The sequence below is a fragment of the Danio rerio genome, chromosome 4, assembly GCF_052040795.2.
Source record: "Danio rerio strain M-AB ecotype USA chromosome 4, GRCz13ab, whole genome shotgun sequence".
NCBI lineage: Eukaryota > Metazoa > Chordata > Actinopteri > Cypriniformes > Danionidae > Danio > Danio rerio.
Window position 1 is genome coordinate 49,191,974 of NC_141024.2, and position 14,431 is coordinate 49,206,404.

The 14,431-nt window shown below is 37.0% G+C and overlaps 1 protein-coding gene across 1 annotated transcript in view; it reads right to left on the reverse strand.

The window, feature by feature from the left end:
• The window catches only part of LOC137490991 (uncharacterized), a 41,000-nt gene that overhangs the window by 22,466 nt on the left and 4,103 nt on the right, over window positions 1-14,431 (reverse strand). Inside the window, exon 3 of the mRNA XM_087249421.2 lies at window positions 6,782-10,967. Within this exon, the coding sequence (XP_087105547.1) occupies window positions 10,204-10,967 (764 nt within the window). The 3' untranslated portion in view covers window positions 6,782-10,203. The remainder of the gene's footprint in view (window positions 1-6,781; window positions 10,968-14,431) is intronic.

Here is a 14,431-nt window from a genome sequence, read left to right on the forward strand (position 1 = left end):
TATATACATTTTATAACATTACCTAGGACATTCCAATGTAGTGTTTCTCCAATAACTGAAGTCTTTGCTCATGGTAAGTTTTACAATGTACAATGACAACTGCATAATTTTAGAACTAAATAACATCTTTTACTTTTAGCCTTGTGCATCACTCCTGAGGTTGGGTTTGACTATTCTGAGGTGAGTCTTTGCTCAACACTTTGTCAGCCAGTATAAAACAAGAATTTTTTGCTTTGTAGAAATTGTCTTTTTATTTAAAACAGGCTATATGACTTGCATAAGGAGATTGTGGTGCGAGTTCTTGCTTGAAGACTCAGGGTAAATAAAAAATCTTTTCATACATTTAAAGTGATGTCAGTTAGCACTAATTTTTGTCTTCCCTCAAGGTCTCCTTAAGAACGAAAAAGACCCAGAAATGTATAGAGCTTATCTTGGGCATCTGTACTCTCAGTTCAGTGCAAATATAGCAAGTTAACAAGTTGGTATTTATATATATATATATATATATATATATATATATATATATATATATATATATATATATATATATACTTGTTAACATGCTATATTTGCATTGAACTGAGAGTACAGATGATATATATATATATATATATATATATATATATATATATATATATATATATACACGTATATACATACATACATACACACACACACACACACACACACACACACACACACACACACTGGCCACTTTATTAAGTACACCTTACTACAGAGGTGTCAAGGTCATTTCTTGGAGGACCGCAGCTCTTCACAGTTTTGCTCCCTAATCTAACACATCTAATCCAAATAATCAAGGTGATCAAGACTCTTTTAAATGCCTTGATTATTTAGAGTAGATTTGTTTGATTACAGTTTGAGCAAAACTGTGCAGAGCTGCGGTACTCCAAGAATTGACTTTGACACCTATGCCTTACTAGTATCGGGTTGGACCCCATTTGCCTTCAGAACTGCCATAATCCTTCGTGGCATAGATTCAACAAGGTACTGGAAAATTTCTTAGAGATTTTGGTCCATATTTACATGATAGCATCACGCAAGTTTCTGCAGAATCTCCTGTTCCACCACATCCCAAAGGTGCTATATTGGATTGATATCTGACTATATATATATATATATATATATATATATATATATATATATATATATATATATATATATATAACTGTATGTGAGCATTACAATATTTAAAATGTCTCTAACACTGATTTTCAATTTACAACTACCAATGTAGCAGAAATCACTTTTTTAAAGTAAATTTTTCCACTAGATGGCAGCACAATACCATTTATTGTGGATTGCTGCACTTGTAGGCTTGTTTTTTATTCTTAGTTTAAAGACACTGAAATTGCAGTGCAATCAAATTTGCTAATTATTTAAAGAGCCCATATTATGGGTTTTTGAAAATTCCCCTCCATGTAGTGTGTAACACAGCTCTAAGTGAAGTGGAGTATCCAGCTAAGGCTTAAATCTGTTAGTGTACAGTGTTAAAAACGGTTGATTCATCTAAAAAAGAGTCGACTCATAGTGCTTCAAACGAGTCGCCTTGATACGGATTCATTAGGTGTTTCGCCATGACGTACGAACGAAACCAAGTTATTCACGTGCACGCGCAAACCCGGGAGATTTCAAACCTGAGGCCCCGCCCTCTGACGCAGAAACCGAGACACACACACACACACACACACACCCACAAACACACACACACACACACAAACATGCCGGTCGATTGAAGTCACACTGCAGATGGATATATTGAGTCTCTACCCAAAGATGAAACCTCAGCATTATAGCCAAGCAGTTGGAAACTACTGGAAACTTCTGGAAGCTACATGCTACAAAGAATACTTCATCAGCGTTTGTTAAAGGAAGGATCAGTAACTTACTGATAGACGTCAGGATGGGTTTCTTCCTCCATTTCTCAAGTGTAAGTACGTGCGATTAAAGTTGCCTCGTTGACTCTAGCTTGCAAATGTATTTAGTTGTGATTTGTTACTTGTAACCGCGTGTACTGTATCAGGTTAACTGGCTATATTCTCTTATCGCGTGCAAAGTCACGTTAAAAACGCGACGCGTGCTGCGTTAACGGAGACGTTAGTGTGTGTGTCTGTGTGTGCGTGCGCGCGCTGTCGTCCGGAGGTGTGTGTGTTTGTGTGTGTTTTTGTGTGTGTGTGTGTGTGTGTGTGTGTGCGCGCGCGTTGTCGTCCGGAGCAGGGTTAAGTGCGTATGTGTGTGTGTGTGTGTGTGTGAGTGTGTGCAATATGTGTGTGTGTGTCTGTGAAAAGAGCAGAGTGAGAAGCTAGGAGATCTCCTCAACTGTTTTTGGAGTTTTTGTTCAATAAAATAGTTAGTTGTCTGTATTTTCAAGTCCATAGTCTGTATTTACATTGACCCACTGGCAGCTAAAATCCACGCCTTACACTATCGAGCGTGTATGAACTGTGATTACTTTTATATTGCTGATTAGCTGTTTGGCATTTCACTGTCTGACTGAAGGCAGTCGACCAATCGCAACAGACTGTCATCGGTCCAATCAGCGCAGATTAGCTTCGCGCTAAGGAGGGGTTTGGGAACAAATGAATCCCTGAACGATTCATACAGGAGTCGCTGGGATAATTAGGTAAAAATAAATGCAGATTATAAGACCATGAAAGTGTTTTTTGACCTTGCATGCATATTAAACTGTTGTTGGAGACCCTTACAACCAAGATATGACCCTATTTCATGTATAATATGGGCTCTTTAATCAAACTTACAACCTAATTAATTTACACATTATACTTTTCCAGTTATTACATTCCATCATAGTTGTGCTTTAGTGTCATCCTAAATGATGGGACTTAAATAGCACAAGTGTCATAAAGGCTCTTAAATGCTTAAAACCTCCAATCAGCTTGTGTTTGTAATTATCAAATATATGTGTGTATGTGTATATACATACACATTTTATTTTATATTTACAAAATATGTATACATGCATTTCCCTTCAGCTATGGATCCCAGAGAAGGTCTTAGTGATGTATGTTTAAATTTATTCAATTTATTTAATAGTTTTTTTTTTTTCATTTTTACATCCGTCATTTATTATTTTGTGTTGTGTGTGTGTGTGTGTGTGTGTGTGTGTGTGTGTGTGTGTGTATTTCGTCTTTAATTCAGCTACAATCAGACCTGTTCTGAAAGGTTCTTTTAGATGTTTATGATGACGGGGATGGAGCATTCCTCACTGTTACTTGGTCAAATATAGAGTGGAGTTCAAGCTCTCCAGATGTAAATCCTGTGGTTGGCCCTACATAAACACCATTGGATACTGTGGCAATGGGAGGAAAAGGGATGTACAGAGCATTCAGACAAGAGTTTAATGGCTTCTGCTCTATGTACTGCTACTACACGATGAATGGATGGATTTGTACTTAATGGATTGTCATGAACTGAGGTATGTATGGATTTTTAGTCAGTGGAAGGCATGTTTTTTAAGAGATTGTTTTATTTGTTTTTTGATAATTAAACTGAAATGTTTAATGAACTTGTGTCTGTGTTCTAATTAAACTGATTAATATCACTTAACATAAGTTTATTAATGAGTTAACTTTGTTATAAATCTGTGATATTTAAACAATATATATTTACCTGGCATAAAATGTATTTTCAAAATGTTTTTAATTTAAATTATTTTAGGCAATAATTTCAGTGACACTGGGTCACAGTTTAAAATGGTATTGAATAAAACGCTTTTCTAAGTAGTTCATTTATAAATAGCTAGTAAAAAGAACCAAAACATATAATTTGTCTATTGATATTTAAGCATATGTATCCTTAAGAATGCTGATTTACCAACTATTTTAATGAATCTTGTGATTACATTTAATTCATTCTTTATTTTTAACACCAGTAGCATAAAGTAGAATGATCCAAACAAGCAGCTTAAGTAATATATTATTCTAATTGGCCAACGCATTTGACCGGAAATAAAACCTTTGACCAATGAAAAACATTTTTGCCACGCCCCTACCAGAAAAAACTTTCGACCAATGAAAAACCTTTTGCCACGCCCATTTCTCCAGGCTGCAGTTACTCCCTACTCGTTTCAAGTGCAGAGATGCATTCAGCATGAATGTCTCCCGAATCCCGAATGAATGTGGTGAACATTTTGCACAGTAAAAACTGGTTGCAAACAACACATTCATGCACTCGCAAAAATACATAAACTGTATTTTCTTTATATGAAATATGTTTTAAATGTATTGTCTTTGTTCATGTTGGTAAATACATTAACTAACACTTACTAATACAACCTTATTGTAAAGTGTTACCATCTTCAGAAAGACAGATAATAACTAACTTATTTACTAAACTATGTTTCAACCAACACAGTCTCCAAAATACAATTCTGTTTACAAAATACACATTTTTAAAGTGGCTGCAGTAAAAAAAAAAAAAATCATAAAACACCACCCACAGCTAAGGACCACAAATAAAATACATTACATCTGTTTAAGGTTTTATAGGTTGAGAGAAACACTAGAGGTAAAAGCTGGCACTGGGTACAAATAAATAAGTGTAACCTAGCTAGAAATTTTACGTTCCCAGAATGTTCTTAGAACGTCCCCGTCTGTGTTAAGGACGTTCTGAGAATGTCACAATGTTGAGTTCTTTAAAGGTTTGGTGGACATTATTGGGGGGGCCTTTACAGAACATTCAGAACGTTCTCAGAATGTTTAGGGGATCATACTTTTTTTGGAAATTGTGACGTTCTCAGAACATTCTCATAATGTCCCCAGCGGTGTTAAGGACGTTGTTTAGTAACATTACCAGAACGTTAGGAGAAAGTCACGATGTTGAGTTCTTTAAAGATGTAGGGGACTTTATTTGGGGGACCTTTACAGAACATTCAGAACGTTCTCAGAATGTGAAAGTATGTACTAATGTTCCTGCTGAAAAAAAAAAAAAACTGCTTAAAACCTTCTAAACTGGTTGACTGGTTTAAGCTTTTTTTTCCACAAGGGGTTTTAATTCGTTTTTGACAGTACAGTGGATATTTTAGGCTATATACTACACTACCTCCTATTAAACGTTGACAAAAAATATTGTCATTAAAAGCTTAAACTTTTATAAACAAAAGCTCAGTACGTTAGCCTAATGCTAGCGTTACCTATGTTAAGGCGCTAACGGACTTTTTCCAGACCCTAAAATCATCAGAGTAAAATTTACTCAGTTCAGAGAATATTTGGTCCCTCTCTAAATTGAGCAAAATTTACTCAGCAGCAGAGTTAAAGTTAACAAGACAATGATGGGTTTAATTAAGTGATGATTGAGCACTGATGATGAACACCTGCTGTTAATAAGCAGAGAAGAGAAACACAAAACTACATCTACCTTCAGTCACAACCGTACATAAAATAAATGAAATAAAACACATTAAATCTTTTAAAATCTCAGCAGAGCATCATTAAGCAGCTCCACAAACAGCAGCTTTACTTATTAACAACCTGTTTGGCCTTACTTCGGCCACACTCTACAAAATTACATATAGTGATAATATTAAGAATTAATGAAGTAATTTTTTACAACAACGATAAAAAAAAAAAAAAACTTGCGTTTAGGCTGTCACCATTGAGGAGAACAGTAGTTACTTTACTTGGACTCTTGACTCGATTTCTAATGTTAGTTTCTCTTTGCTTACCATATTGTGTTTAATGGTAAACATTTGATAAAGAGAGCAATTATGCTCTGGATAATTGACTCTGTGGTGGTTTAGTCACTGGTCAAATCAATAAAATTGGTTTTTCTCTATTAGAATTAAATAACGTTGTATCACAAGAGAAGCACTGTATTGAGAAAACTGAACTCACTAATACTTTTTTTCAGATCATAAAACACATTGAACATCTGAAACACTTAAAACACACAGACATAAAGAATCAGAGTATGCTTCTCAACTATGGTGAGTTTTTTTTTCCTACAGTGCATGCTGGAAACTATGGATGAATGTTGTATGATTCTCTTACCATGCACTGCAGCCAAAAATTAATAAAACTCTAACCACAGTTGAGATAGATACGCTGATTATTGATGTCTGTGTCTCTAAATTGATTCAGATGCTCAATGTGTTTCAATAAATATAAAACCACAGCTGAGGTCCATTCTCCTGATAAACACTGAATTTTGTTTCTTATGTGATAAACCATCATTTAAACATAACTTGCAAAGTCAAACATAATCTCTCATACAGTTACTCTTGTTAAGAGTAAAATGCAATACAGGATCAGTCAACTTGATCACATTTGCTCTCATTATACTTGTACTAACAAGCAAAGAAAACTTAACATTAGAAATTGAGTCAAAGTAAACCAACTACTTTTCTCCACAATGGTGACATCAGGGGGGAAAAAAACTTTTTTTTTTTTTTTTTTGTAAAATGTAAAGAACTAAAACCGTTAATTCTCAATAAATCTCATGGACTTTTGTGAACATCTGACAGAAATAAAGTCAATCAGGTACGCAATGAGCAAACAGCAGGTGTTCATCATCAGTGCTCAATCATCACTTAATTAACCCCATCATTGTCTTATTAACTTTAACTGCTGCTGAGTAAATTTTGCTCAATTTAGAGAGGGACCAAATATTCTCTGAACTGATTCTTGAGCACGATGAACATTGAAGACTTGTTTTACACGTCTGCTTTTGAATTTTACACATTTTATACAGAACGCCCTCCTCATGTCATACTGTAAACGTTATTATATGACTAAAGGAGGACCATGTGAAAACGTTCTGTTAATGTTAAAAAAGGTACTCTTTGTAACGTTATAATGTGACCATAGAATGACCAAAACAGAACGTTCTTCTAAAGTCATACTGGGAACGTTATTTTATGACTAAAAGAGAACATTTTAAGAACATCCATAATGTTCTGTAAAGGTTCTGGACTTTCATTACCTTTAGGGAGCTTTCAGGGGACGTTGCAAGGTCGCGAGAACGTCACCTCCTACCTGGGAGGTACTCAAAATAACAAACTATTATACTCTATATCAATTGCCTTCCTAAAGTTACTTCTCTACTTTAGTATATCCCTGTAATTATTTCTTTACAATATTTAAAACAGTTTGATAATTTAGTCAATTAATTTCTCTGGAACAATAAGCACATTAGGTTGCATAGGAGTACATTGCAACAGCCAGTTAATAAAAGGGTTGGGGCTTCCTGAGCATTTATTATATTATTACGCCTTCAGTCTGAGACATCTCGCGCACTGATAACGTTGTACTTTTTTCTTCACAGGACATGGACTTTCAGCATGCAGTGGGACGGTTTGCTGCTGAGTGTGACATGGCAGGGAAAGAAACAGCACCTCTAATGGGCCATTTTCACTGTGTGGTACGGTTCGGTCTGGTACGCTTTTATGGCTGTTTCCACCGTCAAAAGGCCACTTTTTCAGCACCCTTTCAAAAGGGTACCAAACCCGAGAAAGGGTACCAAAAGGCGGAACTAGACATGCAACTGGTTTACAGAGTTATGCCATTCGCTTACGCAACAAGCCAAAAAAAAAAAAAAAAAAAAGCCGCCATCTTTATAATACACATTTGAGAGATTACAGAATTATATATAAATATAATAATGAGCCATGGTCGCCACGGGCTCAAACAAACCTTGTTGTCGTCTTGATGAACAGCCATAATGCCAAAAAAAAGAGTAGATTTACCCTGTGCCTCTTCAGTCAGTCTGAAGCACGAGCAGTTTCGCTTTCTTCCTTGCGCTCACCGTTCGTCTAAATCTGAAATAACAAACTTTTCGAGCTGATGATAATAACATGCGCTTGATTATTGACATGCTTTTGAAACTCGATCCTGTCATGATACTGACAAACGCAAAAGTGAAGTGCGGGAAAAAAACATGGGAGAAGCTGAAAAAAGGAGCACATTATTTTTTCAGCAAACGTGAACAAACCGACATATTTAACTTTTATTATTATCACCATTTGGACTAATATGAACTCAGAATGATGGAATGACTCTAACAGAGGCTACATGTGCTGCTGAAGATTACAGACACAGATGAGAGGTTTTCACTGACTGTAGGCTATATTTTGTGTTGTTTTTGAACATAAATAAGCACTAAATGTATGCTGTGTAGTTCTTTTGTAGTTGGAAACAAATCGGAGAATGTAAGGGTCTGTATGTCTTCATATATGTTCATTTATTTATTTAATATAATTACAGACGCTACAGTAGGCTATTTCGCACTGTCATTGATCTGCAGTTATAATCTAATCCGGTTAATAGAAAAGTTAGTAAAAAACATTTATACAGAAGTATTTGTGTATAAAGCCTCTGTGTCGTGAGAAGTGCTTTTCATATGATATGTGAGCGACCTATACAGCTTTATTGTAGACATTTTCTCGAGCGAAAATTACATCGACTGACACTTTCTGTTATACGCCACACCCACCAAAAGGGTACCCTTGGTAGTGGAAACGCAAGCCTGATGAAGGTGGCCCATATGGACCTGAACCGTACTGTACCAGTCAGTGGAAACGAGCCATAAGTCAGAAATCCTTACCCCAAATGGAGTTCAAGTATCTGCGTTTTTTTTTTTTTCATGAGGAATGGAATGTGAGATTAAAAGATGGATCAGTGCAGTGGCAGCAGTAATGCAGTTGATGTGATTGTCTGTTGTGGTGAAGGGAGCTGAGAGGAAGTGCAATGTTCTCAATTTACCAAAACTGTGTAGACACTGATCAGATCAGATTGCCCTATCTGGGCAAGCGAGACAGGTTCCGAAACAAAAGTGTAAGTGTGAACACCCTTACACTCAAGCACATATACTCTTTTACACCACTGTGGAATCTCATGTGTTCATTAGGGTTTGCTGATCGGTTGAAACTCTTCCCAAACTGAGTGCATGTGAATGGTTTCTCTCCAGTGTGGGTCTTCATGTGTTTATTAAGGTCTGAGGAGTTGCTGAAACTCATCCCACACTGAAGCTGCTGTAAGAGGCTAAATTATCATATGCATTTGTTTATATGACAAAACATGTCTTTTCGACTCAAGAAGGTCCATACTGACTACAAAGGCAGATACTGATAAGATCAGGGCCTGTTGTGTGGACTTTGGGGGTTTTACATTTACATTTAGTCATTAAGCAGACGCTTTTATCCAAAAAAAGCGTTTGAGCAAGGGTTTTATGGTGTGGTCACATGTTGATTGGTCAGTTTGAATGTCTTGAATGACTTTAGTCACATGGTCAAGAAAGATAGAAAATAGGTGGTAAACTCGAGCTCTGTCTCTTTTCCTGCACTCTCTTTTCCTGGCCTGCTTCTCTCCTGCTCTGCTCCTCTCCTCCTCTGGAGTCTATCTTCTCTGACTCTACTGCAATCAGACTTTTGGGCCTGCTCTCTTTGTCTCTCTGTCCCTCCCCCTGTGTCTCTCCATCTACCTCTGATAACTTTAATTTTACATTTAAGCTGGGTACAATTTATACCATATGTTTTATTATTTCATATTTTATCAATTTATACAGTATTTTGTTATTAATTCAGTTGTAACCATAGAGAATTATTGTCATTAAATCATCTCATTTTCAAGTATTTGTGAATTACTTTTGATTTAACATCAACACTTAATTGTTCCATATAGCAATACAATACAATCACATAATATCAACGCTCTCCCACATTTATAGCTATTAATACTGCCCTTATTTCTGTTTTTGGTATGAGATTGCAGAAGAATGGTTTGACTAGAAATGTACAGTTTTTTACCATCATGCTGATCACTTTTTAGTAGCTCGGCAGAACTACAGTTCAAACCGCTGTGGTTAAAGACCGTTCTTACACTGCGGTCACACTAGAGTTTGAGCATGCAAAATTCTGTTGTACGGTGCTGCGAAAAAGGGCAGGATTAAACAAGATGATTAGACATAAAAAAGTGAGCGATTGGTCCATATTTTACATTTCTGTCCAGAGAGGTCATGTTTTGATCTTTGCTTGGTCTTACACAGTCAAGTGATGCGATCAGAGCAGGTCAGAGTTCACCAAGCTTAAACTTTGCAACACAGTGAACTGTAAAACTTGATCCATGAACTTGCAATTCCGGTCTGACGCATTCGCGTGCGTATGAATAGAAGTCTATGGGGAGAAAAGTCCAGTGTGACCGCGGCTCAAGTGCAAGTAAATGGTTTCTCTCAAGTGTGGATCATAATGTGTAAATTAAGGGATGATGATAGACGGAAACTCTTCCCACACTGAGTGCATGTGTTTTCAGTGTGGATCCTCATGTGTTTATGAAGGTGCGATGAACTGTTAAAACTCTTCCCACACTGAGCGCACGTGAATGGTTTCTCTCCAGTGTGGATCCTAATGTGGTGTTTAAGGGATGATGAGTGACTGAAACTCCTCCCACACTGAGTGCATGTGAATGGTTTATCTTTCGTGTGGATCCTCATATGTTGATTAAGGTATGATGACTTACTGAAACTTTTCCCACACTGAGCGCAAGTGAATGGTTTCTCTCCTGTGTGGATCCGCATATGTTGATTAAGGGATGATGAGCGGCGGAAACTCTTCCCACACTGAGTGCATGTAAATGGTTTCTCTCCAGTGTGGATCCTCATGTGTTGATCAAGTTGTGATGAGCGGCGGAAACTCTTCCCACACTGAGTGCATGTAAATGGTTTCTCTCCAGTGTGGATCCTCATGTGTTGATCAAGTTGTGATGAGCGGCGGAAACTCTTCCCACATTGAGTGCATGTGAATGGTTTCTCTCCAGTGTGGATCCTCATGTGACTCTTAAGATTGTTTTTTCTTCCAAAACTCTTCCCACACTGAGTGCAGGTGAAACGATTCTTGTCTCTCCTTTTCAAAATACCATCAGTCTGTAAAAAAGTTTTTTCCTCAATTTTGACATGATGTTCCCCCTCTTTACTCCCCTCATTCTCTTCAATTAGGTCTGAAATAAATAAATAAAACATTAGTTTTCATTAAAGGTGCAGTAGGTGATCTGCCAAAATGCTAATCGGTTAGCATATTAGCTTTGGACGGCAGCGGAGGGACTTTGTTTCAAAGTCAAGCCTCGTGAAATTGCGAACGTGCCCACTGCGACACGACAGCAGACAACCCACTAGCTCATGTCATTCGCCAGTTAGAAGTGTACATAGTGGTTGGCCCGGTGGCGTGCAGGAATTTATTACTTATTACTAAGCCACACTTATTACTAAGCCACAATTACAAGCCATTTCAGAGCGAATATTCAGACTAGCACGGTAAATAGTATAGGGAGCGCGTCACAGGCTGTCATTGTTCAAAAATGACCTAATGTGTATATAAAAGTAGATCCAGACTGAATAGTGCTATTTACTGATGTTTTTTTTTTGTTGTTGTTAAACTAAATACATTATCAATGCTGTAAAAGGACCTTATCAAACTGAAAATAGTTAAATCAATCTTTCACCGAGAGATTTCAGTGGCTGAACAACAGGTCTGTGCATAAAACCCATTAACAACACACTCTACATCAGCTCTGCATCAAGCTAAAATAGTTTTAAAACAGAACATTAACCTTCTAACGGAATTACTTCAGTAATAATGTCGTTCTTCCTCCAGCGTGCAGAAGTAACTCCAATATTGATTCAGGAGTTTAAAAAGTTTCAATTCAGCATTTGATTTCGGCAAGAATGTAACTGTCTTGCGTGCACGCGCGGCGGTAGGGCTGGACGATTTGGCAAAAAAAGAAAAATCTAGGTTTTTTATAAAGTTTGACCGATTCACGATTTCGATTTAAATTTTTTTTAATTGTGTAACTAGTCAACTTAAAACATAACAACATGACTGAAGTAACACTCTCTTTATAAGTAACTTGAAAAACCATTTGGTTTAGGAACATTGTATTTTTTGCAAGTTTTGCTGAGCCTGGGAAAGATTGGCTGTCAGCTCGGTTTTGACTTTGTCTTCTTCTGATTGAATGACAGATTGCAATGCTGATGCCTTTTTCTTAAAAAGATACAGTGGAAGTAAAGGAACAAGGAAACTGTAAAGCCTAATTTACCCTAATGTGTGAAGTTGTGGACGTATAGCAGGAGCAAATAAAAGTACCAGATGTGTGTCTAATATAAAATAATATATTTAATCTATTTTTCTTTTCCCCCCCTTTTAAATATCGATCATTTGATGCACTTTGCACCACTCTCTGTATTATGCGGCCTGATCTGTCTGGTTTTCAACTAGGTCCGCTAAATGACATCATGGGAGTGGGTACTTTCATTTTCACTGCTACAGCTGTCAGCTGCTCATCTCTGCTCGTGTTCAAACCAAAAGATCTAAGACCGGCGTGGTTTTTCACATGGCAGGATTTTACGTCCTTCATACATGTTGAGATCGAGTTTATCGACTTAATGAGGGAATATGTCTTGACAATCTACACAGACGTGACTTAGTAAAGTGTGAAGTCACGTAGGATTTTACTGCCCACAACTGCATGCATTGGGTTAAGTTAGGCTGTCCAGTCTCTGTGTTCAGTCCGTAACTACCATGATTGAAACCCAGACTGGCAGTCAAGCAGGTTGCACACCAGCACATGACAATTTAAAGTATCACACACAGATGCGCACATATTTAACATGAAACTAATCAGATGGCACTCTGTGGTGCGGCTGTAATATGAACTGCATCCTGAGTCATGGCTAGGCGCAGCCGGTGTGTGTAAAGAAACTTATGTTCAGAATTCTAAAATGCATGGTGCTGCGTGGTGCTTCACGGCGCTTCTGGTGTGCCACCTGCTTCATACAGAGAGTGAACCAAAGAGAATTAATGCCATTATAATGTATCAAATATTTTTATATATAAATAATAATAATAATAAAAACACAATTTTTTCAATTATTCGAATTAATCAAAAAAATCACCCAGCCCTAGCTGGCGGGCACGCATTAATGGCGGATATGCATAAACAGATGCTCAAAAGACCAAATCTGCATTTGCTGATAGACAGATTGAGCTACTTATTTTATTGAGCTACATATTTACTTATGTTACGAGACGTCAGCCCGACAATATTTAATTGGATGAACATTTTTTATTTTTCACATTTAAATAATTTACTGTAATAATTACTATTGGACTGTGAGGAGATTTTCAGCCAGCACAACAAAAAATACTGCTGAAGACAATGACCTACTGCACCTTCATTAATTTTCTTGTCTGCTTAGTCCCTTTATTAATCCGGGGTCGCCACAGCGGAATGAATTGCCAACTTATCCAGCACCTTTTTATGCAGCGGATGCTCTTCCAGCCGCAACCCATTTCTGGGAAACATCCACACACACACATACACACACACACACACACACACACACACACTCATACACTATAGACAATTTAGCCTACCCACTTCACCTGTACCGCCTGTCTTTGGACTGTGGGGGAAACCGGAGCAACCTCAGCCGAGGTTCGACCCAGCGACCTTCTTGCTGTGAGGCGACAGCACTACCTACTTGCACCTTTAAGTCTTAAAAACTCCCTTTAAAAGCTTTAAAGTGAAAAAACACTGGAAACGTTGGCTTCAAACACTGTATTTTTGATGCACATTAAATGTAAAATAAATCAGATCATGGTGTGTTTGGTCCACATTTAAGCAGATTCAATTAAATTCATCTTTATTTATCTACTGCTTTTACAATGTAAATTGTGTCAAAGCCACATAACATAGAAATACTAGTAAATTGAAACTGTCAGTCCATTTTTCAGCGTTTCTTACATAATTGATCATAAAAGTTATTTTGGTCACATTGATAAGACACCGATTTGAAAGCTGTAAATGGCCTATTTTTATTTGTATATATTTATAATTACTAGGGATGCACTGATATGGATTTTTTGGCCGATACCGATAACCGATAACTCTTTAGACTTAAAGGCCGATATATATATATATATATATATATATATATATATATATATATATATATATATATATATATATATATATATATTAGGGATGGGAAGATTAACCGATATGTATCGATACGCGGTCATGCGCGTGCACGATGCAAGTGCATCGGTTGAGCAGCAGAGGATGAATGAAATTTTGGAAGCAAATCGAGATGCATCGGTTTTTGCGAGATGCATCGATTTTTCCGAGATACAGCTTATATTTTTAATATAGAATGTATTTTTTATTTATTAACAAGTGTTGTCAACCTGTTTTTGGCGCATAATTTAATCGACCTACATAAAGTAAGCCTCAGCAACGGATTTGCGGATGTGCACACACTACAACTCAGTGTATCAGGTGTGCGGATGAAGCTAGTGGTGCGCCCTCAGAAAGCGCGAGAAGCAAAACAAACATTTTATTCCCCACTGAGTTTTAAATCTAAAGTATGGCAACATTATGGATTTAAGGATGGACGACATGACAGG